This window comes from Falco naumanni, chromosome 10, assembly GCF_017639655.2.
Source record: "Falco naumanni isolate bFalNau1 chromosome 10, bFalNau1.pat, whole genome shotgun sequence".
Taxonomy (NCBI): Eukaryota; Metazoa; Chordata; class Aves; order Falconiformes; family Falconidae; genus Falco; species Falco naumanni.
The window spans coordinates 9,361,455-9,388,836 of NC_054063.1; the positions used below are offsets into that span (position 1 = coordinate 9,361,455).

Sequence of the window (27,382 nt, forward strand, 5' to 3'; positions counted from 1 at the left end):
TACCACCCCCACATCCCAACAAAAACCGAAACGCAGAAGTGTACAGTAGGCCCATAAGAATCAAGAGGAGACCGGTTTGACCCATACCCTTACGGCTGCGTCTCCATGCACTGAAATCTTGGTATCTTTTCTGAAAGGAAGCTTAGATTGTCTCATGCTACTCTGTATGAGTGCTGTGCTTTTCTTCTGTCTGAATGTACAGTTTCCTCTTCATTCATCTGGAATGCCTGTGAAAAATAAGTCCAGCTGGGCAGTGGTAGAACTTGGGAAGGCTCAGAACGGCTCTGCATGCTGTGTGCCGAGCCTTCTCCTGTCGGGACGTTGCACATGCTTGAGTGTGCAGGAGGCTTGGCTTGCTTGTGCAGCACCCTCCTGTTTTCTCTACAAGGCAAAATTAAAGCTGCTTTAACTTGCCTAGCTGTGGAACCCTGACACAGGTTATTGATGCTCTTTCAGGGTTCTAATTTTAATGGGAGTTTTCACTCAAACAGGCCCAAGGGACCTCTGAAGTCGGTCAGAGTGCAGGCGTTAAGCCCATCTTTATTGGCTGTTAAGAGTTTTCCTGTTGTTGGCTCAGCGTTTTCCTCTCTGAGAAGCAGATGCGTGGTAAATATATCTAGCAGAAGGTTGAACACATACAATTAACGTGCCACACAACTTGTTAAACAGTCATAAGAAGCAATACTGTTAGCTGGTCCTGAATGTGAAGCCAGTCTGTAAAAGACAATTTGGCACATGACGTGCTCCAAAAGAGGTTATGACTGTTACTTAAGGTAACAAACAACAGAATAAAAAGAACAAATAGAGTAATAAAAGAGAGGGAATTTACATACAAATAAAAGCAGCTGGAAGTAAAGAGGCCAGTAATCCTAGTGTTCTGGTTTATCTTGTAGGCCTTTTTCTTCCCCTCCTCTTCCCAGGTTTAGCTGAGATGAAGTGATGCAGCATTGCATTCATGCCTCCTTGAAGGTAGGGAGAAAGGCAGTGAATTCATACTTCTTGCTGTTGCTCTTGGATGGAGCCATTTTTATGCAAGTCTGTGGTAGCCAGGGAACAGTGCATTCAGAACAAGAAAAAAGAAGCTGTAACAACTATGAATGACTGGAAGGCAAGTGCAGTCATTGAAACCAAGGCCACCACACTGAGAAATGTCAGGGGTTTTGTATTTTTCTTCCAGTAGCTGCTGCTTTTCTCTTGTAGCTTTTTTTCCCCTCTTGTTGATGAATTCTTTTCCCTACCTCAGTTGAGCCCTGCGGTTCTCTCTCTGGTTTTATTCAGTAGTACTGGTGAGGAAAAAGTACCTGGGTGCATGTTGTACACCTCCACATGCCATGCCACATCTGCCCCCCATATCTGCACACTGCTAGCTGCAGTGACCTGGACAGGTCTCCCAGAGAGAGAAAGGAAAAAATCTTCCATCACTGCAGCTGCTGGTGTCTCCCAGAGGGAGAAAGGAAAAAATCTTCTATCGCTGCAGCTGCTGGTGCCACAAGTCTGGAGAATACGGATACTTGGCAACGATTTGACGAGATCAGGCTTGGGTTAATGAAAACAATGAAACTGCCACTTAACTTCCAAATGGATTTCCATGGAGACAGCTAAACAGTAATAGTGTTTGGAATTTTTTATTCAATAAAAGTTTGAGTTATAAATATTCTCCATTTGTTTCCTATTTACAGTTGTAAAATATTTTAGGATAGCCTACCCATCACCTGTCATTCAATGTCTCTATAAATGCCATGAAAACATCATTGTGAAATAAAAACATAGTCTTATTTTCAGACCACAAACCCAATTTCCACACACTCACAAAATAAAATCAAAGGGACAAAAAAGAGGAGAGAAGGAAGGTGGGGGGGGTGGGGTGGGGGGGTAGGCAAGAGGAATACAGTACAGCAGGCAACAATACAATATTTGCTACACAGTAGCAAAAGAAACAGGTAAAAAAAAATTAGTCTGCTATGATGACAAGCTTTTCAGGACATTTGTTATAGACCAGCGTTGTCCAGTGCATTTCTGAAGGACGAGTTGAAATCCAAATTCATTTTCATTGTTTTCCTGCAATTCCAGGCAACGCTTGGATTTTCGGTTCTGGATTGGACCTCCCTTTAAAGATGGGGAAAAAAAGAGGAGTTTGGATTACACATTGTGAAATTGTTGCGTTCCTACTGTGTGGTAATATAGATTAGAGAATGTTCCAATGTCTGTCTACTGAAGTCCACTGCTACTGTGAAAAATGTTTCAGTTAGAGACAAGATAAGCGCTAGGCTGGATTTGGAGTGAAGGTTCTCTTTGTCACGGGCTGGTTTAATCTCTGGTGCAGTTTAGAATAGCCTCAATTGCCTGGTTACCGTTTCAGCAATCGGAGTTTCGACTCAAGCTGTGTTTCTATCCATGCTTTTTAACCACGAGCCAAATGCTTTCCTGTTTGCTTTAGTTACCTAGCTTAGTGGCTCTGCTGCACCCCTGAAACATCAGAAAAAGGCAAAAGAGGAACAGTGCCGTGGCCAGGGAGTTCCTGTATGTAGCTGCTGTAGAATAAAATGCAAAATTTGTTTATTTTTTGAATTCCCAAATGAACTGTCTGTTGGAATCTTATGTTGTTAATGGTATTGACTGTTCACTTCTCATCTTAATACTGCCATATTAAAGTCCTGCCTTCACTATTGAGTTGCAGCCAACCTTAAATCATTAGGGCTATGACACAGTTAACTACAGACCTAAATTACAATTAAATTGTCATGTAGGTAACATAAATTATTTTTTTTTTCTTTAATTCTAGTTTCAGTTGGTTCTTTTGCCCTCTCTCCTGCCTAATAAAGATAATAGGTAACTTGTACACATTAGTGTCTGGGAAGTTTCTTCCAAGATACACAGAGTAATTCACACAGAAGTCTAAAAGTCTGACTTTCTCTAGTATCTTGGACTTGTATAGTAGAGAATTACTGTCTTCATCTGCAAGTCAAAGAACTGACTGTAAATCAGTACAGATTAGTACAGCTGAAGTATGGAAACAGCAGCCACATTTAAATTACTTAATTGTACAATGGGAAAGAAATAGTTGCTATTAAAAAAAAAAAAAAAGTATTGAAGTAGTAACTGGGATAGATTTCTGTTGTAATCCCAAGGATATTGGCATAAATCCGATAGAGATGCTGAGTTTGCCTGTTCCTCTGACAAGGGCAGCTCGTGCCATTCAGTACAGGTTGTGCTTTGTTCGGAGAGGTGACCGGGGGTCTCCTCCCCTCCTATCCTACCGGTAATACTCAGTAAGTACTTTCTCTGAGAAGTGACTTTCAGAAACGTTTTTTGGACTTGGCTAATGAAACACAGAATTAGGTTTTAAAGCCTTAAGTTCTAAATACGGCTTTGGGTAAGAGAGAGACCATTTCTAGAATAAACCACAAAATTCAAAGCATGAGGCTCCCGTAAATCCTCCTTGGTAGGCCTGCGTGCAGTCTAGGTACAATTTTCACTGATTACTTTCCTAGACAGGCAGGCATACAGTAGGCATTTTAATATACCTCTGTAACGAAATGCTGGGTGAACTGTATTTTCCCACTGCTGTATAACCATTATTGACACTCATATTAATAACAGTTAGTTAAATTTGGGTGTCTGGTGGGAGCATAAACTCTGAGCTCTCTAAAAGCAATAAAATTGCTTGACATACAAGAAATCTGAAGAAACTAGGATGGAAAATCAGTCACAGCTTTATTATATGCTACTTGTTCCCTTATCCTAAACACACCCTCCGCCCTCTAAAGCTCACTGTGGTGAGATGTCTGTGTTGTGTGCCCCCCCCCCCCCCCCCCCCCCTTGAATTCACTGAATTCAAGGAGCTTTGCATTAGGTCCTTAAGCTATAAAACTCTAAGGTAATGGATATTTCTTGTTGCCAGAAAAAACAGTTGTGTTCTCTCTGGGGTTTGTTTGTTTGTTTGTTTGTTTTTTTCTTCTAGCAAAACAAATGGTTTCTATTCCTAATGAAAACTGTTGATTATGGTTTTTCTCTGCATAGATTCAGCGTTGCATGGCACCCAGGGTCAGCTCCCTGGGTTTAGGTTGGGAATTTGCTACAAATGTTTCTGCTTAAACCCAAAATTGGGATCAACTTCCTTGGGCTTCCGACTGATGATGGAGGTGCTTGTGTTGCTGTTGTTAAACTAGTTCTGTATCTTTCACTTACCAGTTAGCCCTTGTCTCAGTTTTGGTATCTAAGACATCCTCAGCTCAGGTGTTGCACTAAGGAAGCAGGAGAAAGAAGCTGTCCCACTTTCTGTCTTGTCAGAAAACTAACCCATATGGAAGGCTAGTTCAGTTCCATTACTTGGCTGATTTTTGGACCTGGAATATGAATCTGGGTATGGTACTTCCAGAACCTCTGCCATTTCTAATTTATTAGTGTAAATGAAAGAACAGAATTAATTCTCTCCGTTTTATGTAAAGCGTAACAGCTAAAACGTGTTTCCCTGGTACAGTTCTTCTTGTCCAGACTCTGAAATGAATTCTGTGGTATTCATCTTGAGAACAGCTTTTATGCCCATGAAGAGGAATGAGCTAGGATGCTTAGGTCTAGCTGGCTTCAGCTGCTGGGCTGGGGCAATCCCCTAGTTTGCTGGCTGTGCTTTGTGCACTCTGTCAGTTGCGTTCTTTGGTGCCTATTTTTTCTCCCCAAGGACTACGTATGGGGCCCAGTCATCTAACAGAGCTCTGTTAGGTAGAGGAAGCCACAGCACTACAGCTTAAATACTGCCATCCAGAGCTGGAGCTTCTTTCTGCCGAACTCCCATCTGTTTCAGTGGTCAAGGCTTTCTGTCAGTTGAATGGCCCAAACGCCTTCTATTCCCATTGAGGATTCCGGGGCACAGGAAGGAGGATGTTCACAGTGGGGACAATGCTCTTCCTCTATTCTACATCATGTGGAGCACACATAGGTGTTACAGTAAATGTATTCAGGTGAAATATTTTAATACAGGCAGCTAAATAAACAAAGTGTAAACTGCTTCTAAGGAAAAACAAAACAAGCAAGCAACCAAAAAACAACTCAAAAAGCCCACTCCCTTCCTTCTCTTTTCCTGATGTGCCCTTATGTGAATCCCGCTTTTATTTAACAGAAACAAGTGACTTGGGAGATAAAAAGCCAAGGAAGCTCTTTTTGATGTGCTGCAGAGCACTCTGCAGTGGCTACTGAAAATCACCCTGCTGAGTACATTGGAGTGCTGTATGGAACATAAGAGAGACACCCAAGTTAAGTAGTGCCTAATATGTGTGAATTGAGTGCTGTAGAGAGCAGGGATGCTTTTAACAGGATGCATTTTTTTCCCCCACAAAAGAGAAATGTAAAGGCTCACGTCCTTTTAGGAGCCAAGCTCTTCTAAGAGATGTGAGGTCTGTGCAGAACCACAGATTAATCCTTCAGGATGCAGTCTGTGCAGCTTTGGCTCCTTTCAGGAAGTGCATAAATGAAAAATTGCTCTGAAGTACAGGGAGAAATGTTTGTATAGTGCTCACTTAAAACTTCCTGTTGTTGGCCTACTTAATTGTGTCCTGTGTTTGTTTCCCCCCTCCAATGCAAGCCCGTGACAGTGGTATTGGTTTGTTATCTCCAGGGTGCTGACAGTGCACCCACTGTATGTTGCAAGGCCTGAACTAGCGGGCTGTTTAATTGTTAAAGCCTGTGAACTGAGTAATGCCACTGAAAGAAACAAGCAGGACTGATGCATTGAAAACTAATACTGTGGTTTGCTGCTTGGCCTTGGCCTCCAAATTACAGTATTCCTGAATGGTTTCTGCAGCCTGTCATTGTTAGCGTTTGGAACCCTAAAGCCAAATGCAGACAAAGGTGTCCTTTTTAGTTAATTCTTTTTTTTTTTTTCTCCCCCCCCCCCCCCCCCCCCCCCCCCCCCCGCTGTAACCATTTAGTAAAACTTACATAAAACTCTTGACAGTCATGTTTACTGCTTGCTCAGCAAAATGGTTTATTGTAATGGTAACACTTCAGGCTAAGTGAAAGGCAAGTTTGCTCTCTGGCTTCCTTTCCCTATCTTAGGTAGGCCTTCTACTTGAAATTTAGAGGTGAAAAGTTGATTGCCTAGGGTAATGTCTTTCATCATGATACCTAAAATATAATTCTACAGGCGGCTGAAACAAGGTAAAGAGGAATTCTGCCCAGCTGAACAGAATTATGATTAAGATCACTGATAATGAGAGGCAGCCCAATGGTGGTGGAAGTCTCAAGAGGATAAATAAATTTCCAGGTCAACTATTTTATAAAAATAGACTGAAAATGACAGTACGAACAAGTTTGACTGAAAACTTGATGTGTTTTGCAACGCAAATTGAGGCACCTCCTGTGAGAAGCACAAATGCTCTTATCTCCTGCTGGTAGCCTTAGACGCACATAAAACTGATAGAGTGCTTCATAAATGTACTTTTAATGTTAACTCTATCTCAAGTCACGCATCCGGTTATGACCAGTAGCTACTGGAAAGTGTACTTTTTACTTCCTTTAGAATTACTGTACTTTCTGTGTACCTGCCATTTGTAAGAGGCTTCCTTTCAAGTCTTTCACTAAAGCAGAATTTATCCAGTAATATGGCACCTGAGAACACCATTTGATGTGCCTCCAAACCACTGCAGTAAAGGATGCTCCAGCGTGCTTGGTGGGCAGTCCCGTGCCAGTCTGTTGTGCATAAAACCCAACTTGCTTTTAGAAAGATCAGCATGTTGTAAGTATATGCTTATATATTGTAGGTTAGAGCTGGGCTGCTAATAAGCTGTGCAGAGTGATTAGTCTTTGAACTGTTCTGTGGTTTTCTGTTTTGGTTTATTGCGGGGAGTGTGGTGTGTGGATGCACAGTTCCCAAACCTCCCCCTTCCCGTATTTGTTCTGCAAGGCACTGAAGTGGGATGAGTCCTTTCTGGATTATTGGTCCTTGCAGAGCCAGGATTAATGGAAAGCTGCCCTAAAGCTTCTCTAAGGTCTAGAAGGTGTCCTATGCAGAACGCTGCAGATGGGATAGAACATTGGTACAGCTTTCTTTGCAAATACCAGAGATGTAAATACAGTATTTTTCTAAAGAAATTATGTATAATGTATACACACCATGTAACCTGGTACTCCTGCCCCTCCATACCATTGCTACTGCAGCACTGGGGTTGTATACAGTGTAGTGCTCCTCAGAAAAACTACCTTCAACAAAAAAGCATGTTCTGACTTGGCAAAAGATGCATTAAGAAGATTCTGTGAACATACACCTAGAAAAAATGTTCTGAACAGCTCCTGGGTTTTCTTGCCAAAAATCTCAGCTTATAGTTACTTACCTTTTGTGCTGAATGACAGGCCCTTTAATGAGATGGCATTTTACTAGTTGCAATGCAAAATCTTTTATTTTTATTTCTGGCTGTATTTAATGGAAATTTACTATTATATTTACTCTCTAATTTTCTTCAATAAGAATTATTTTCAGCAAGAACCAAATACTTCTCTGTTCTTTGTTACTCTGAGGTCAGAGTGCCAAGGTTGTGTTTTGATATATGAACAAAAAAGCACTCAGCAGGAAAAGAATAGTTTAGGTATTTTAAAGGAAGGATTTCAATATGCATATGTGGCATTATTAAAACTGAAAAAATAATTCACAAGATTTGAGTGACTTGGTCAATTTAGTCATTGTAGTTGGCATATCTGCTAGGTGTGACCCATGGCATTCCAGTCATTTAGGTAGGTGTGCTGGGTTCTGTGAGCTGCAAGTTGTTACACTGGGTTTCCAAATTTCCCAGAAAAAGCAATGTAGAAATAGAACACGGGGAAGTGAGGTTGTTGCTTTAGACAGAACCAGGGCTCCATAAGCCAGTAAAAGCGCTTGGGAACAGAACTTAAGACAGGGTTTGATCACTTGTAAAAATGAGGAATATTAAATGAACACTTGAGGATGTCAGAATTACTGAAAATCAGACTGATAACTCTTGTTGGTAAGTTACTCTAAAGCGTACCCTTTTGTTACGTTAAATCTACTTTTTGCTCATCACTTAAAGCTCATGTTATTCTACCTGAAAGAGGAAATAAAAGGAGTGCTCTTACCAGCTTGCCTAACCATGGCTATTTCAGAAATAGGTCTTACAAGGTTAATAAGTGTATCCTATCTCATATCACACATGCTGTATAGATCATTGCATTCACTAGCTATTATTTTTCTATTTGTACCTCAATCAGTGACCTCAAATATTTACATGTTCACTCTCCTTTTGAGGCAGAAACTCTAATCTTCACTATTGTTTTGATAATTTGAATCAAAGAATTACACTGAGATGTACATAACATAGATAATCTCCAAACAGAATGCATGATCTTCTCATGTGTTTCCCCAGAATACTGCGGCAAATTTTCAGTGACTTTCAGTACACCAAACTTAGTCCTAAAGAAATCATTTGATTTCTACAAAAGTCCTTCTGTGTCTTCTACGTGGTCACTTCTGTATGTTGCTGCAGGAAGACTCTTCATAAGAAAAAATGAATTATTTAGCCCATACAGTGATTAATGTATTTTCAGTATTGCCCATTGCTTGGAAATATTGGATGATGTTACTGACTTTAGAATTTCTGCTTTATAGTTGCATGAAGGATATAGGTATAGACAGGTAATAGATTAATTTCTTCTCATATCTAAAGAAGTATGACAGATTTTCCAACTCTTGGTGAACAGATGCTCTGTAAATAAAGCAGACTCTATAGCATACTCTTTGTTGTTCAAATATTTCAAAAATAGTTAAAACTATTTAAATTAAAATATTCCTCAGTGAAGTATACTGTTAGCCATTGTTCTTCTTCAGAGGCACTTGATTCCTAATATATTTGATATGACTACTGTGAAAAATAGGTGCATTAACTGCTACGTGTATGAAAGATTATCTATAGCAGTGTTATATACTAAAAGGGTGTTGTCTGTCAGCTGATCATATCACCGTTTACAGTTAGATAGGCAAATGAGAATCTGTACCAGACACTTTTAAAATGTGAATTTATATTTTCAGTACTAACCAAAACTAATTGCTGTGTACAACATAAACTTAGGTGGAGTTATAATAGGGATCAGCCAAACCATTTCTTAAAGAAAAAGATAAAATTATTTATATTCCCTCTCCTCCTGCACTCAGGTTCTGTTGTCAGGTAGCTATCTGAGCACTGGTCTTGCATTCACTCAGTTGTACCCAGTGAGTAAATACCGTGAAACATCCTCTGACAATGGAATTGGATGCATCATTCAACAGTTAAAACAATTTAATGTCTACATCATGTTTTGTCTCATTCCACTACCCAGACTTCTGAGTGAGCATTCAGAGTTTACATAATAATAAATGCTAACTTTTTGTATTGCTGCAACAGATTTTTAATACTGCAGCTGTGAAAAATCAAACGATGCAGCCTTAGCTGTATGACCAAACTAGGTTTTAGTAACTAGTAGACAGTGCAGTCATTTAATGTTTTGTTCAATCTGGATTGGCTACATGAATGTAAAGCAGTCTAGATTCTGAGTGAAGCCCTCTAAAGGTGTAATAGTTAAGTCTTCAGGATGTGGAAATACACAATAGTGTTAATTTAAATTTAAATAAGAATATTTTAATTTAAATAAAAGCAATTAAACCTGGTAAAAGGAAATGTGTTTTCCTAGAGAATGTAATTGGAATAGAAAACAAATTATAGAGAAACAGCATAAAAATCAGACAAGGAATGTATGGATTTATCCTGTGAGTAGTATTTTCCACATATCTATAAAATGTTATCACAGATTTTAGCATATTACAAAGACCCAGTGTTAATAGCAAGATTAAGAAAATAATATCTTGCAAAGAAATAAATTTAAACCTTCACTGAAACACAAAGAAGCTCTTCAGGATATGATAGCTGTGAAAGGGCATTTTACGACAGAAAATGGTGATAAAACTAAGAAAATGGAAGGAGGCTTTGTAGTAGAACACATTAGCCAGACTGGAAAGGATCATTAGGGATTTTTCAGAGGGTAAACACAAATCATTACTGTATCAGTGGTGGCCAGGAAATCATTCTGACATATTAGGAAAACATCTGCAGAAACAAATATTCTAGGTATACAATGTAGATGTATATTTTTTACTGTAATTTTAATGCAATTTAAAAAATAATTATTGAGCATTGTTTCCAGGGGGGTGGTGGTGTTGTAGGGAGGAAGTCCTTTAGTTTTCTTACGGCAACAAATCCAGATGATGATGTATTATGCTCATCTCTGATAGCTAGGATTACCTAACAATTCCTTTGTAGAGAAGGAAAAACTAGCTTTATGCTGTGCCATTGATAATGATGCACATGGCTTTCCTTACTACAGCTGCTGTCCTGTGTAACATGTTAACAGGATAATTCATTTAGAAATAAATGGAATGCCTTTCTGAGAACTGACAGTTGTAAAAGAACAAGCTCCAAAAATGCATGTTGGTGAGAGATGATTCACAGGTTGATGTTTTCTGAAGTTTTTTTTCTCACTATTAATGGGCATGCTGTTTGTAAGTCGCTCTCCTGCATCCTCCTTTTACCATTACCAGTGTTACTGCCTCCTGTCCTACTTGGCAGCATTCAGAAAACTGTAAACGCAGAACCCACGGTACTGAGTAGTCACTGGCTACTCAGTGCTCTAACTTTGATACCCTGAAGTTCTGAACTAGAGCTTAAGATGTGCTTCTACACTATGTAAGTTAACTACAACCAGGACAAACAACAATAAATACTATGCTATGTTGTATACCTCCTTCTATAGCAGGAGTGTTAGATATAGGTAAATCCTGTGTTTCTGTGTATCTCTGGAGTCTTGAGTGAGACTTGGCCTATAGAAAAAAATCCAAATGTAATGCTCTACACCAGTGTTTTCTGCAGGGTAATTTCGCTTTAACTAAAAAATAGATATTTTTTTCTTATACATTCTTTCATAGATTGTGCCATACGTAGCTGCCTGTGTAGAGAAACATTATAATGTAACTAGGGAAAAGATGGGCATGCTGGATATATTGGCTTCTTCTGCATATTTTACAAATACTTCTTGCGATAAGCTTAGATAAGTTACCTTTTTCTCTTTCATTCCGAGATGACATATAAAAGACTTCTGCAAACAGGTCAGGCCTGATTTATCTGCCCTGATCTAGGTTTGCTTCAAGATGTTTAAAGTAGAAGACAGAGAAAGGCAACAAAGATGCTTTAAAGCATGACGGAATATTCAGATGGTGGGAATTACAAAATATACTAAAATGAAATAAAGATAGGACTTGACTTAGGATGTAAATGAGAATTAGTGGGATCTGAATTCAGTGATCAAAAGTATGAATACCTGTGAATACCAGTGTGAAACTGGTAAATGACCTTTCTGAGCATAAAAGGATGCTTAGAGTTAGAAATTTGAAACCACTGTGATTTATCTGGCTATAGGAAACCTGTTGAATTCATTGTCATGCATGTCAATGTTCAGTGATGACTACATGTTTTTAGTGGGCTGGGTGAATTTTAAGAGCGCTGACAAAACAGCTTTTTATAGGCATGCTGTTATGATCATTCAGAAAAATCAAATCTCGGCCTTGACGTTACAGGTCAAGAAGGGAATCCTCCTCCTGGTGTTACAGTGAACTGCTGGCTCAGAATAGAGCTCATTTCTGTGCAACAGCAAGCATTGACCATTGCCTGAGGCAGTCTTCTAGATGAGGTAATTCATCTAGTTAGTTAATTTTCTGATCTGTGGCAAATTGTGTATTCCTTGGTTTTGTCATTTTGTTTGGTTTTGAAGCAGTCATCACTTGTGTATATAGAATCATAGAATCATTTAGGTTGGAAAAGACCTTTAAGACTGAGTCTAACCGTTAACCCAGCACTGCCAAGTCCACTGATAAACCATGTCCCTAAGCCAGGGGTCCTCAAACTACGGCCCGCGGGCCAGATACCGCTCCCCACCAGATACGGCCCCCCAGGATCCTCAATCCAGCCCCCAGTATTTACAGACACCCCTCTACACACACACACACACCCCGCTGGGGGTTGGGGGGGGAAACCAAGCAGCCGCAGATGGCTGCCTGCCACTTCATCCGTGCGCCAGCGCCCTGGTTAAAAAGTTTGAGGACCTCTGCCCTAAGTACCACATCAACACAATACCTCCAGGGATGGTAGCTCAGCCGCCTCCCTGGGCAGCCTGTGCCAGTGCTTCACCATGCTTTCAGTGAAGAAATTTTTCCTAATATCCAGTTTAACCTCCTCCACAGTGCAACTTTAGACCTTTTCCAATCATCCTGTCACTTGTTATTTAGGAAAAGAGACCAACACCCACCTCACTACAGCCTCCTTTCAGGTCATTGTAGAGCGCGATAAGGTCCCCCCAAGTCTCTCTTTCTCCCAGCTAAACCACCCCAGTTCCCTCAGCTGCTCCTCATCAGACTTGTGCTCTAGACCCTTCCCCAGCCGGTGTCTGCCTCTGGACACGCTCCAGCACCTCAGTGTCTCTCTTGCAGTGAGGGGCCCAAAATGGAACACAGGGTTCGAGGGGCCGCCTCACCAGTGCCCAGTGCAGGGGACAGTCACTGCCCTGGTCCTGCTGGCCACGCTGTTTTGGATTGGCCTTGGCCCATCGGCCCAGCCTGCCCAGACCCCTCTGCAGAGCCTTCCTGCCCTCCAGCACAGCGATGCTTCCCCCAGCTTGGTAGTGTCTGCACACTTACTGAGGGTGCACTTGATCCCCTCACCCAGATAATTGATAAAGATATTAAACAGGAGTGGCCCCGATATGTTGCTTTCTAAGCCTTGTTCTGCATTGCATGTCAGTGCAAGACTCTTGTTAACATGTCTTCCCTCCCCACTTTGAGTACGCACAAGATGCAGTATTAGTTTGCTAATGAAAATGCATTGACAGCATGCGCCTGAAATCATGCCTAAGAGTACTGTACTGCCTTGTTCTTTGGCTTTCTCCTTATGGAATAAAATACTGTGCTAACATGGCATACATAGAAAACTAATGTAAAGAAGAAAAGTTTGTTATTATTTACCAACCTGCGCATAGGGGATACCCTAGTTATTCATCTGCGGCCAGACAAGTAAGAAACTCCTTTCAGCCCAATTAGAAACCCCAAGATTTTTATATTTTCCCTAGGAATGACAAGACATTTTGCCTAGACATCTTAACAGATTCCCAAAGATTTATGGGCTTTAGATGAGACAAAACATGCATTCCTATTTCTTTGTGAGATGTAACTCTTACTGAAATATAACTCCTTTGGAAAACAAAAATACTGAATGACAATTTTATTTCTTGTGTGTGTTGTGGTATGTTCAATTAGTCTAGGTTTTCTCACCTGAGTGCTCAATATGAAGGCTTCCTAACTCATTTTAACCCAGAAACTGAACTGCTTGCATTGGCATTATATGCTTATGATTAAACTGATCTCTAGAGACTAAGTAGTAAATTGAGTGCCAACTGAAGAAAATTAAGAAACAAATTTGCACTAGTATTTCAATTGATCTGCACATCTAACATGGGAATTTGGGTTGGGCTCTTTGGGACTTTGGTCACGAATATCTAGTTATTGAAAATGGCTTTTTCCCTAGTAACCACACAAATCTGTTAGCTGATTATAATTGATATTAGGAAAGGAATGTCCTCGCAGCTGCAGCAGAAACCTTGCACAGTTTACTTGGACAGTAATGGAAATCATCTATTTTTCATCTGTTATACTGGATTTCGTCACTGTCAGATTCAGGATACCAGACCTGATGGCTTGATCATCTCACTAAATAACAGACTTCTTGTCATCTATATCATTATTGCATCCTGATTTAGTTGCCTTCCAAGTGAACTTTTGTTCTCAAGTATTTGCATCTTGGATTGCAGGATATTACTGTAGCCAAACCTTGCTTACATACATATTGTTCTTGTCTCCATTGGAATTAAAGATGCAGCTTCTACTGACTTGATCAGGACAGAGTTTTGCTTTCATCTGGGAACTTAGAAATAACAAAACATCTATGCTAAAGGTAAAAGTACTCTCATCCATTTCTCACAGCTGAGGAACGCAGAACCCAAGAAGTGACTGGTCCAGTAATGCAAAGGAGGAACAGAGAACAGATCTCCTGAAACCCAGCAACTTCATTTGCTAAGTTTTGGTTGTCAGTCAAGTTGTAGAAAACATTTTGGATTAGGCCATCCTGCTGCACGCCTGTCATTATAATGCCATGCAGTACCTTGGCAGCAGCAGCTGTCATCTGCGACTTTTGGATAGAGCCTACCTGGACATCTGAAATTAGGAAAAATCAGGTGGAACCAGAAGAAATAATGTCTTTGTAAATAAATGTGGTGGTTAAAATTATATGCTAAAATATGCAAATAGGGTATCTGTTTTGAAGGGAAAACATGGGTATGTGTTAACTTCCTTCTAAATTAATTCAGTACAAGTGTCTTTGGAGCTTAAATGTAGTCCTCAGGAGAGTGAACACTGCATAATGTGATACGCTGGAAAAGACTTGAAATGCACCCACTGAAAGCTCATTGTCCTGCAGTATTCGCACACAGGCTTTCTAGCTGGCAAGTTCTACACTAATTTGAAAAGATTAAAACTTGCTGCTAGAAAATTACTCCAAATAGATAACTAAACTGACACAAGGAAATTTTGGTTACCACTAACTACAGCAGTAAATGCAAACAACTTTTTAACACTAGCTGTTAAAACACAATAGTATATAGCAATATTTGTATTTGATTTTTTTTCTGGATGTTTTCCATATACTTTTTCATATTTAAGTTAAATCAAGTATTAAAAATGGAGAAAGACTGAATGCTTTCAGGTTTTCGTACTTCTAAACAATTTCATTCTGCATAAGTGGAACGAAAGAGTTTGTAGGCTGATAGTAAGACAGTTCAAGGAGTATAAAATCCCTAAATCCTATCTATCTCTTTTGTCCTTGTGTGCATGTGTGTGTGAATTGTTTTAGGTATCTTATAGTAAGCATAAGTATTATCATCTTGAATCCATAGTAAACCACTTCCGTAATTCAAGTAAATCCTTTCGATTCTCTTTGTAAGTGTTAAAGTGGTCATAGATTAAGCGCTGCTAAAATCTTATGATCAGCCTATGAGTAAACCTGTAGATATAAACTGTTGTCCAAGTCTGAGACTAAGATTGCACCTAGCCGCACCTAGGCTCTATTAAGAGTTTAGAAAGCAAGGGGGTCTACTCTGAACCTCATGACTCAACAGGAAGGTCTCCCTTACCAGTTTCGTCCTACTCTTTGTATCTCCTCCATTAGACATAAACCGTCGGTGAAGTCTGGGTTTAAGATTGGATCTATCTGCACCTAAGAGATTAGAAAGCAAGGGAGTCCACTCTAAACCTTGTGACTCAATGGAGAGATCACTCTTACACTTTTACATTTTTTTATTCCTATGTAAAATCGTATCAACTTAATTCTAACTCAGTTTTAATTTGATTTTTGTGTGTTCTATCCATGTAATAGGTAATAGCGACCCTTGCTATCAAACTTTGTGAAGTTGTACTTCCACAAATTCATATTAAAACTATTTTGTTTATACCTTAGGCAATTCTCTAAGTGACCAAAGCACTCATTTTGTGACAAAGTTGCACATGAATTAGGGACAGATTTATTTAGGGACAAATTTATTAGGGCAAAAAGAAAATTAGAACATTAACTATCGCTTCCTCACGTTTAAGCAGAACAGCGGATCAGGTTCCTTGTCTGCCAAATACAACACCTTGTGCAGTTACCTAGTTAGTTAAAATATTAAGTACAGGCAAGCTAGGCTAGTACTTGACCAGACAGGTGTAGCTAATTATAGAAAAAAGTGCTGCTGACATACTGGGCCCGTACACCAATACTGCACCGGAGGCCCTGGGGCTTGTGAAAACTCTTTCATGGTTGAGGTTTAAAACTTTACACTTGGCAACAGTGGTTATTTAAAAATCGGATAGCCTCACTAAAAATGTGGGGCTTAGCCTTGCCTGTTGGCTCAATTAATTGAATAATTAGGTTCTGGTTTTCTTTATATTTCTCCTGCAGGATCAAAATCTGAATTTCCTTAAACAGGATCACCAATCACTTTCTACTCTGAGCCGAGGCAGACAGCACTGCATAATTATATAGCTGTATAGCAAGCAGTACAGCTTGTCTTATACTACAAATACATATTGAGTGTATCTGCATCCTTTGGGGTTAGAAGTACAGTGCAAATTCAAATTCTTGATAAATTAATGATGCTAGTTTTCTACCCCATGGCTCTCATAATGGAAGAATCTGAAGAAGTTAATGGCAACCATTGTTCCCTTAGACACACAGCTCTACTGAAATTAATCCCTTTTGTACACTGATGTCCTTGGCTAATGTATGGGTTGAAAACTGAGAGTGGGCATTAGAACGAAACTGACTGCTGTTTAATGGTGTTAGCCTCCACTTCTGCGCTATGTGTGCTCAGCAGGGGGGCACATGAAATTGATAGGAAATTGGTAGAGACTCTGCTTGCTTCACAGGCCTCCAGTTTAAACCTGCCTTGCAGTCTGCGCCCTGCATTCCCTTACTTCTTTGGGATGCGGTTGTGGGCAATGGTTCCAGCTAGAGTAGATTTGCACATCCTTTAATTTCATAAGATAAAAGCAGGTAAGAATAATTCAGAATGACTGTCTGGCAAAGGCCAAAATCTGTAGGAGGAATAAGATGTAATGCTTTCAGTAATTTTAAGTCTGTTCTTTCTTTATATAGCTACACAAAATATCTATTCAATCTATCTATTATCCAATACCTATTTAAATGAGATCTGAATCATCATGTTTATTTGTGGAATACTGTTAACAACTAATTCATTTGCTCTCATCTGTCTTCCCTTTTCCTTCAAAATCAGTTCCTACTATGCTATTTGGGAAATTATACATATGGTAACTGCAGTTGTCAGCAACAAATTTTATTTACAGCTTCTCAAGATAGAATAAACCACCCCCTCTGAACACTTCTGAACTGGAAGATTTCCTGCGGAAACCTCCAGCACTGACTAGAGTCACAATTCTCTGTTACATGTAAAAGCTATGTTAGCATCGCAGGCAGATGCAACTACTAGTAGACATGGGTACATGACAGTGCTGAGCATAGGCTCTGCCCAGCCCCTCCCTCCCACGAGACCTGCGATGACTATCTATCCCTGGAGACACATACTCTTCTTACCTTTCTATGGTAACCACACTGGAAGTCTAATTACTTAAATTAACAGAGCTTGCTGTACTGAAAAGAATTCAAAATGGAACAGCCTTAAAAATATTAATCTCTTGGGGTTTTAGCTCTGCCTTTCTTAGACCTCTTTGTCCATAGATCCCTCCACCAGTCACGTTTTCGCACAACAGCAAATCGTGACGCTGTAGCTAGTCTAGTCAGAAGCATCAGAAACAGTCACATCCCTATCCGACTAAAGATAAAAGTTGAAGACACTTTAAGATAAAGAGTAATTACAGAAAACCTTCCTCCTTTTGCCTTCATTGTGCTGCTGGAGGAGTCCTAACATGCCGTGAGTGTACTTTGTAGATGACCAGGTCAGACATTGTAGTGATGCATTTTACTTACAGGGCAGGCGTTAAATCACAACTGCCTTTCTGTTAGCAATAAACCTGAGAAAGCAGACTGGAGACAGAGAAACTTCTTAAAAAACCCATACCAATACACCCTCTCCAGACAGCCTGACTGAAGCCTTTAGAATGTACTTCTTAGCAGACAGAACAAACTCAGTAGCAGATAGTCAGTTTGGAAGAGCCTGGGTTTGGCTGTAAATACTTCCGTTGAAGGATGTCCCAAGCAGTTACCTGTCCATCTCTTACATCGCGGAGCCCCTTCTCTGTCACACCAGACCATGTAACGTCATCACTACAGCAGTCCCAAGGGCAGCAGCTTTACCGAGCACGTGGACAGTGGTACAGATGTACTGCTGACCTGATGCTTCCTGCAAGCATTCCGTTACGCAGGGGAGCAGACTGCTGCCAGCACACTGCACGTGCACCTGCTCCTTGCCATAAAGAGCTCACGGGGTGAGAGCAGGATTAATCATTTTATTAATAAATAAGGGGTACCCAGTAGCAACTGAGGTTAGGTTTTGCATTCCTAACAATTCATGATGCCAGAGCAGCTTCCTTGACACCATGTTAAAATTAATATTTTCGTAAAATTCTGAGCATTTTACTACAATGTAATTCTTGTCTCTGTCCTCTCTCTGCCTTATGCAATTTCTGGTAACTGCTTACTATTTTGCTACAAGGTCTAATTTTGTTCTGATTAAATGAAAAAGTGGTGAGACAGACTGAACTAGGTGAACTGTCAAACACCTAAGAAGACTTTTCAGGATAAAAGTATTCCCTAAATAAGCAATTCCCTAAGACAAGACTTGACAAACAACCTGAACAATAAAGTTCTTGAACACTACCCAGTTGATGGGAGTCTTTTCAGGGCTAATTTACATAATTTGACATAATTACAGTTATAAACACTGTAGAAGCCTTGGAAGGAAGAATGTCACTGAAGCCTACATTTTATTGGGTCTCATTGCATTTGGCAGCTGTACAAAACTGTGGAGCGTGGAAATGTGCTCAGATAGATCCTGATTATACTAACACATGATACGAGCTTTGAATGCTCAGTGCAAATTTGTCCTGTCGGGAGGATACCGTAGTCTCCCAAGGCCTCTGTCCGGTCCTCCAGCATGACGTATAATGAAGATAGTTTGAGGTAATGGTGGTGGTTCCCTCGCTCTAAGTGCCCATTAAGCCACTCTTTTGTCCACAGGGTAGCAGTGGACATCTGCGTGTCTGACTCCAGCTGCCTACAATTGAAGGGAGCCATGGAACTTGAAAATTTTAAAACTAAAGTAAAAGATAAATTTTAAAAAAAGAAATATACACACATCTACGTATGTGTATACATACACTTCTAATCATACAGAGATGCAAATTAAGAATGAAATAATTCTGTAATATATCTACAGGAGACTGCTAGCTGAGGATGACCCCCACTTTCTACTTTTGTTATACTGATTTCTCGCATCATTACAAGGGAGGAGGTGAATGTTATCTGAAGAGTACTTTGTTCAAAAAGCCATACAGTCCTATACCAACCAGACCGAAGTCCAGTGTCCCACCACAGACTATCACGGTGCCTCTCAGACTGTAGTGTGATTTGCGGAAAAGCAAGAAAGTTTCCTCATTCAAATTGTAAGATGCACGTCTGGAATGAAGGGCAAATACTGATTTTTGTGCTGGTCAGGGAAATCTAGTTCAGTTGGTTTACCCCACTCTGGTTGGTAAGTCAGTTTCCCATTTCCTTTGTAAGACAATCCTCCACTTGCACTGCTGTATCTTTATCTATCTATCATCAGTCATTCTTGTTGAATGGCTAGAGAATCCAGAGAATTCAAAGCATACTTGCAGCCAAAGGAAGATGCTATGAAAAGCTATGAGCAGCATCCACATTTTAGTTAATACTTCACAAACTTCAAGAGTACATAAGCATCAGTACTTACAGTCCTGCTTATTTCAGTAGTTCTGCTCACAGCGTAACACAGAAAATACCAGAGCTTTCAAAAAGTAATAAAAAAAGGCTCTTTTCAGGTGGACAGCTTGCAGCTTATTCACAGAAACACATCCTGTTACCAGCCTCAATGGGCATTTCAGATGGAGTTCACCAGCTGAACTTGGCAAGCCTTGATTACTTTTGTCAGCTTTGTTCTAGCTTAAAGAACATACAAGGAGCTGTGTACCACGCTGTACGTTGAGAAATAATGGCACTTTAATTACATTGGGTATTAACAAAATCCTTTTTGAACAGAAAGCTTTTAATTATTTCATTTGTCTCTTAATTTATCATAAGGAAACAACTAATTAGCTTACACTTCTCCTGGGCAGAAGTTCCTTTGTGTAAGACTTAAATACAGTCCATAGAGTCTAGTTTAACAACACTGCACCTTCACTGGGAGATTGTAATTGCAACATGGAATGGAAATGCAGACAGAAAACAAACCTAATATAGTTAAATACCATTTCTGAAGCTTTTAATAGTTAAATTACCAATGCATTCTACTGCTGCCCCCCCAAACCAGATCTAACATAATCAATATTACAAAACAGCAGCAGTATCCTGGAGTAGTAGGAACTTAATTGTCACCAAAGGGTTGGGTTATATGGAGCAATCACTGAAAAGGTGGGCAATACTAAAATGTTACTGAAATACTACTTAAATGTGCTAATTACAGTTTTTTACAATGGTGCCAAAAATCAAGTGCAGAGATGGCCACAGTGAGGCCCCCTCTTGACAAGATTATTGTTAAAATTTGAGAGAAGACATAACTAAAACAAAATAAAAAAAGTCCCTTGAAGAGACTAAAAGTGAAAGCTGGGATGTCTATCCAGGTTAGAGATTTAAGGTCTGATGCTTGAGAGTTACCCTTTAAAGACAAAGGTCTGGATTTTTCAAGTGCAAATACAAATTACGTTAATAGTATGCTTTACTGATTAGTGTCCAAATGCTCTCTAAGATAGATGCTCAGCTGTATTACCAATGTCCTAAAATATACTGATCATGGCTGTTGAGGTCGAAGAAAAAGAAACTGAGTTGGCAGAAAAGATATTTGCAAATCCACATGGATGTTACAGAAAAATTAAATGCAGGAATAAAAAAATCACCTTAATGGTAAGCCTCAGCCCAGGGGCTGGAGCACACAACTAGATTTGTAGACTCAAAACTCCAGAGGAGCAACTGTGACCAGTCAGACTCACACTAACTCTTAAATTCTTTCCAGAAGCTAAATCAGGGACTTGTTTTAGAAAGCACTGTAATTTCATTTTATTTATCTGAAGCAACGCACATATCAGTACCTGACATGGTAAGCTTCCAATGTCTTAACTCTTACCTTAGGAAAATCTTACCTTCCTTTCAAAGACCAAATTTGACTATCTTTAGCTTTCAACCTTTGGAACATGTTTTGTCTTCAGGATAACCTACATCCCTCTGTGGAAACACTGATACGCTTGGAGTCACCTTGCTACTTCCTCTTAGCCAAACTGAACAGAGTGATCTCCACAAGCATTATATTGCAGAGCAGGTTTTCTAGCCCCAGAACTTTTGTGGTTTCTTTATAGTTCTCTCTTCTGTGCCTAAATCAGTTATGAAGTGGGGACATTAGGCCTGGAACTCAGAGTCCTATCAGCATTCTCATCACTGTGAAATCACTTCTCAGCCTTTACTTGCAGGTGCTTTCTCTCTCTCTCACACACACACACACAAAGCATTAGCCTTTTAAAGCAAGGAACTGCAGAAGTACTTATTGTGAGGCTGTGTGTGTCATCAATGACCCAATACCCCCTCTTCAGAGTCGCTACTTCTAAACAAACAGCTTTCTGTTTCTTGTTCCTAAATAGGTTACTTTGCATTTGTCTCTACTAAAATAACTTTTTTTTTTTTTTAGATAATCCCGTAACAGTAGTCTGTCTTAGAAACAAGCAATTTATTGTGAACTCAGAAAGTATAATAAAGCTTTATAACTTCCTGAGGTAGTTGACATTGGGATCAAATGTAAATACAGCTTCCTGGCTCTATGCAAAGAAAGCAAGGATAAATCTGGTTCTGTTCTTTTAGTAAACAGATTACACTTTAGAGACAGAAACGGAGCTTTTGAACTTTCTGAAATATCTGCTGAGTAAGAATTACCTGAGTAAACTGCCAGTAAAGCTTCATTCTCTTGGCTTTGGCATAATTGCATTCAATGAGCCTGGGCCTGCTGTTCACATCCACCAGGCATCTGTTGTCATCATCGTCGATAGTGGGACTCAGAACACCCACATGGAGCTGCTGATTGCTTGTGTAATAAACATTCTGCAACAGGAAGCACAAACAAGATTTGTGGCCTCTAGACAGAAACAGCACTTCTACCACAAAGCTAGTGGCAAAGATAAACACGCTGAATAGCAGTAGGCTGACCCCATAGTGACTTTTAAATTACTTCTTTTCATGCAGGAAGCAACACAACATTATATAAGTTGTTCTAAATTAACAATTAATTGGTACCAACAAGTAAATGTTGGCGAACTACTTAATAGGAAATACACAAACAAAACTGTTGTATCGTCATGTCCCTTTTTACTGCTGTTTCCTATGGTTATGCACCGTGGGTCTTCAAAAAGTGAGATATACACCTTCCAGCAGCAAGTCGGATTAGTTTGAGTACTGCCATCAACTCTGATTAGGCTGTTTCATCTGAGGATAATACCTAACTGGAGAGGTGAGAAAAGAGAACAGCAACACAGCAGTTCAGGAGGAAGGATCTCAAACTTTTGTATGACAGATGGAAAGATAAATGAATGTTCTCTGCAAACAAATGCTAAAAAACAAATTTGAGACAGGCTAATCAGAATCCAGTATATACAATAAAAAGTTATTAGCAGTTGGTGACAGACACATGGCAGGAGACAGAACAGAATGGCCATGTTTCGGGCTATCTGTTCTCATTTTATTTTTATATGTCAATACACACAGACACAAGAGACTGGACAAAGGGACCAGATACTATCTGCTCTCAATTTCTAGCAAAGGAGCGCCCTCACAGGCCTCAGTGATTACACTTATGACCAAAGGCATGAGGCGGTTACATTACACAAATTGTTTCCACTCTGTTTGACTACAAAGACAGGTGTGAGGTTTCTCTAGAAGAAGAAAAAAAAAAAAAAAGAGGGGGAAGGAAGGTGAGCTTGCCAGACAGTTGATAATGGTAACAGGTTACATATAAACCCAGGAAGTCTGTTTGCTAATCCCAAATAGAATTTATGTTGCTAAAATCAGACCTTTTTTCTTCAGAGGACTGTGAGAAAGATGAAATGGCAACATTGTGCTTTAGCAGCAGGCAGGCATAAAGCTTTAACAACTCCAGTGCTATCAGAGTTACAAGTGACAAGAGCTGGACAGAAGTTCCAAATTAACATCCCGGTCATTTATGGTATCCAGTCTATGTGTCTGTAACAAAACAGGAGCTGGAAATTATGCTGTGTATATTTGGGAATCCCTTCTGTTGCCAGAGGTTGATGGTACTATCTCCTGGCATCTGTTTATTGTTGATGTAGCTTGTTTTGTACGTGCGTATTCTTATTTGTGAAAACTCTGGTAAAATATTAACTGTGAATAGGGGAGAAAGCAGAGAAACAAAGCAAACAGGACTGAGGAGAGACTTGGGTGTTTCATGTAAAAAAAAAAAAAAGGAAACAAAACCCAACTTAGAATGCTGAAATCAGTCAATGCAGGGATTAAATGCAGATGAAAACAAATGGTAGTCTTGCACCAAAACACCGTGTCCTCTGTTTACCCTCCTGTAACGCCATTAGGATAGACCCACATCAGATATAAACTGACAGAGTTGCATAAAAGTTAATGAAGTTGCTGTTAACTGTTTAGACTAATCAAAGGTTTGATCCCCTTATCAAGTTTAATTCTTTTTACACCACAGAAATGCTAACAGAAATCTGAGCTGGCTGAGCCAAGGTGAGTCTAGGTTTTAAGAGTCTGAGCAGAGAACAGTTGAAGACTTCAGTTGTGCATTACAGGCCGAGAGAGGGTAAATAAAAGGATCTAGCGGAGCACATTTCCAAAGTGTTTGGTTATTACTAATTAAGTAAACTGTAAGAACTGTGGAAAGACTAACAAGACCACACCCCAACAGACTCCTTCCACAAGTTAGTTAATTAATATTCCTGCAAACAAACCTGATGCTGCAGAAAAGCAATAAACATTTAGAATGCACTTTCTAGACAGACCAACAGCAGCTATTTTAGGTACATTTAAGATCTATCCAGATGCTTTTTTTTTTTTTGAGAGAGCGAGATGGAGGTAGTGGTATAGCAAGGCGGTAAGATCAAGAAGATCTTAAACGGCGATTGTTAGGACACATTGACTTTACAGATGAACATTTTGTTGCAGCTTGTTTGCCTCTTACCTAAAATTACTACTAGAAAAATGAGAGGGAAATTGTCAGTTACTTGCATTTCTTACTAATAGGTGGTGATTTGTTAACTTCATTTTTTTCAGCACACTGTCACCACAGAAAACATAGTAGGGGACAGTCAAGAGAGTCTGCATTTTTTTCCCTTTTTTTAAAAGATACACATCAGTCATTGAAAACAACTGAGCAGGCCTGGCTGCAACTCTGAGAAATATACACTATAGCTTAGGGTTGCTTGTGCAAAAAAAAGTGGTGTACCTACAAACCCTCAGGGCTGAGCTGTTTTTATTAGCTCAGTCTCCTCAGCCTTTCACAGCGTGGCCTCAAGGCGCCAGGTAATCGTTTCATCTCAGATAAAGCAAGCCCAATTCATAGTGCAACTCCACCAGCTTTTTTTGATGTCAAATCAGCAACGGTTCAGTCTGAGCATCTTTCTGGGCAGAAGCAGAATTATGGCTCTGGCTGGGGGAATTATTCAATTCTGTTTGTTGGCAAAACTGTACCAAAATGGAACAATCAAATGCAATTATCCCTAATAGATTTAATTAGCAGGTTGTTGCTTATCTTTAGACAGCTCACCCTACCTGCTAATAGCACTTCATTTTTCATTGTGGACCCGTTTAGAAAAAAAAGTGTGAAATCTGGGATTCTCACTTAGTACTGGGAAAGGCACCTTTCAGATTGTAAGTGGCAAGTAAAAATAAGCTCCAGCTGAGACAGGCTGTGGTACAGGGGCAGTTAGTCTGTCTAACTGGGCTCCTTTGGGATGTTGTTTTGCGTATCCAATAATACGAGTATCATTAATTATTCTATATATTATCATAAATATTTTAGCATCTTACCCAATAATACCCTATCTTATTTCGGAACTGAAAATATTGCACAACCTGGTAATTTGACTGCTATGTTTTTCTAATGGAGGCATCACATCAGAAGCACATAACCTCTACAAATTCTCCTTGAGCAGCATGCTGACAAACAGCGAGGTAGTGGTTTGTGTTGCACTTGGCCAGGAAACTTTTCTTACAACGTATCAACAGCCCCTGGCTCCTTTGCCCCAGCCCAAGAATGGAACAGTCCCTGCTCTGAGACAGCGTAACAGCAGTGATGTCAGGATGAAGGGAGGCATCCATTTGGTAAAGTAGAATTAACTATGGACACCACTGAATAATGCTCTTCTAGCCTGAGACCTAAAGCTATCAAACATGAAACCATGGTAATGCCTCCCTTTAAATAATTTTACATATAAAGAAAAAAACCCCACCCTGCTTTCCACTGTATTTCCCTGTTTCTATTTGATTATTTTCATTTTCCAATACACTTTTGGAGTTTCTTTTTTGGTTTTGGTTTGGGTTTTTTTTTTTTTGCGGTTTTGTTCTGGTTTTTTAGAGTGAAGATGGTATGCAAATTACCTTACTGGAGTGGGCCGTGGGACATTAGCCACCTGCCTTACATGAACAGAATTACCTTCTCAGAATGTACTTGTTACGTATGCATATATATGACTTTTTATTGATCGTATTTTAAATTGACTTGCAGGTAAAATATGATCTTACAGACTAAAACCATACTCATGTTTTATCACCTTATGTGTAGCCTTATAAAAAAGAGTTTGAACTTGTGATTTAAATAAGTTGTTAAATAGATAAATGCCCACAGCATTACTTCAAGAGGATGCTTTTAACAAGCATCAACAAGTACGCTTGCTGTTCCACAGTCCACTTCAGCACAAAATGGACGACTGAGGCACTTTTGTTTAAAACACTTGAGAAGATACAGGGAAAACACATTTTACCATCACATTTGTTCCTACAATATTGCAACACCACCACCGACTAACACACCAGGACTGAAAGTTTGCAGTAATTTAAGAAAGTGATATTTGAACAATCACTCCAGTACTGCCTTGGAACTCCAAATGACTGAATATTGAATATGTACTATCAAGTTGTCAGGGTAACTTTTTGCTCAGAACTTGGACCTTTAATTTCTGCTACAGCAGCGAACGTCACAGCAGTTCTTGTTCAAGGGACTGGAGACTCAATAGCCAAAAATTCGCTTAGTTCCACTGAAGCCAAGACACTTGCTGTATGCCAATTTACAGTATTCATTCAAAGTGCCTTTGCACTTTCATTAAAGACACAACCACATATTATCATCTCACCATCTCATACATACTCCCTAAGGAGCTACTGAATTTTCACAGAGTCTTGCTTCGATATTGTTACAAGTATACTTGTATCGAAGTACACAAGTAAAAAAAAAAAAAAACCAACCCAAAACAAAAACCCAAACAACAAAACTGAAAATCACCACCGCCCCCCCCAAAAAAACTAACCCAAAACTCATCTCCCTTATGTTGTAAAAAAAAAAAAAAGCCTCCTTACATTTCATTAGTCCGTTCTAGCCCCCAGCACTTCACCAACTGTAACAGTATTGATGTACAACTGTATCTCCTGGGCAACAAAGGGAGCACCTTTGTTCAGGAATCAGTTAGGCTGGACAAAAGGCATTTCTCAAAAAGTCAAACTGCAAGGGTTCAGCATTACTGTTGGTTAGAAACTATAAAAATGTAGACAGGATTTATGATCTGAGAAGTGTCAGAGTCAACAAGGGGTCTGAGCCTTAGGCACTTCCACGTTTCCTTCAACCACACTCCCGCCAGGTGCTTTTCAAGGGTGGATGAGTGCGGTTCACACACTTGACAGGCTGGCTCTGGAGGCTGCCTGCCTTCCCTGCCCTTACCACAGGTCAAGCTGCACTCAGTATCCTCAAGAAACTTCTCTGGAAGCCCGGGGCTTGCAGCAGATTAGAGTGATGCAGAAGAAATTGTTCAAAACAAAACCTGGTGTTATTAATCTAAAGATCTGCAGCAAGCAAATGACTGAATTAACAAAAGCTTCATACCTGGGTCTGAAGAAAAGCATATTGGTTCCCTGCAAAACTTGACACAGGCTTCTGCCACAAGGCTTTTGTTTCAGTCTCTCTTGTGTTCTTGAAGAACAGCCTCATAACTAATCACCTTCATACTAATCTTCCTCTGGACTATAAAAGGTGGGTGGTTTTGTAAACTATTTCCAGTTTCTTTAATACCTGCTGAGAAACTCGGCCTGCAAATAGCCTTGTGCCTGTAAAATGGCATCTTCCAACTAAAGGATCAATTACTCTGTAGCTTTCTTGAATTTATTTTCCTAGAAGTGTCCTATCTGAGCACATGACTTCATTTCCTGTTTGCTCCACCTAATCATCTCTGATTATTCACATAAAGACAAAAATATAAGACAAGCAAACTGAGATTGGTATCACATTAAAAAAAACAATAAAATGGTTCCCAAAATCTTTATAAAGTGAAAACCAGTGAGATTTA

The 27,382-nt window shown here is 39.7% G+C and overlaps 1 protein-coding gene and 1 long non-coding RNA gene across 15 annotated transcripts in view; one reads left to right on the forward strand and one right to left on the reverse strand.

Annotated features, from left to right (window-relative positions):
- The window catches only part of LOC121094466, a 261,158-nt gene extending 246,384 nt beyond the window's left edge, over positions 1–14,774 (forward strand). For 9 of the 11 annotated variants that reach the window (XR_005829849.1, XR_005829847.1, XR_005829846.1 and 6 more), the window contains 2 exons: positions 11,606–11,718; positions 14,060–14,773. This is a non-coding gene — a long non-coding RNA (uncharacterized LOC121094466). Of the gene's footprint in view, positions 1–11,605; positions 11,719–14,059 lie in introns of all 11 variants that reach the window. The other 2 variants (XR_005829855.1, XR_005829854.1) reach the window with 1 other exon arrangement.
- The window catches only part of GALNT18 (polypeptide N-acetylgalactosaminyltransferase 18), a 263,719-nt gene continuing 237,946 nt past the window's right edge, over positions 1,610–27,382 (reverse strand). For 3 of the 4 annotated variants that reach the window (XM_040608026.1, XM_040608025.1, XM_040608027.1), the window contains 2 exons: positions 21,738–21,902; positions 1,610–2,106 (listed from right to left, as the gene is read on the reverse strand). In XM_040608026.1, the coding sequence (XP_040463960.1) occupies positions 1,960–2,106; positions 21,738–21,902 (312 nt within the window). In that variant the 3' untranslated portion in view covers positions 1,610–1,959. The remainder of the gene's footprint in view (positions 2,107–21,737; positions 21,903–27,382) is intronic. The other variant, XM_040608028.1, reaches the window with a different exon arrangement.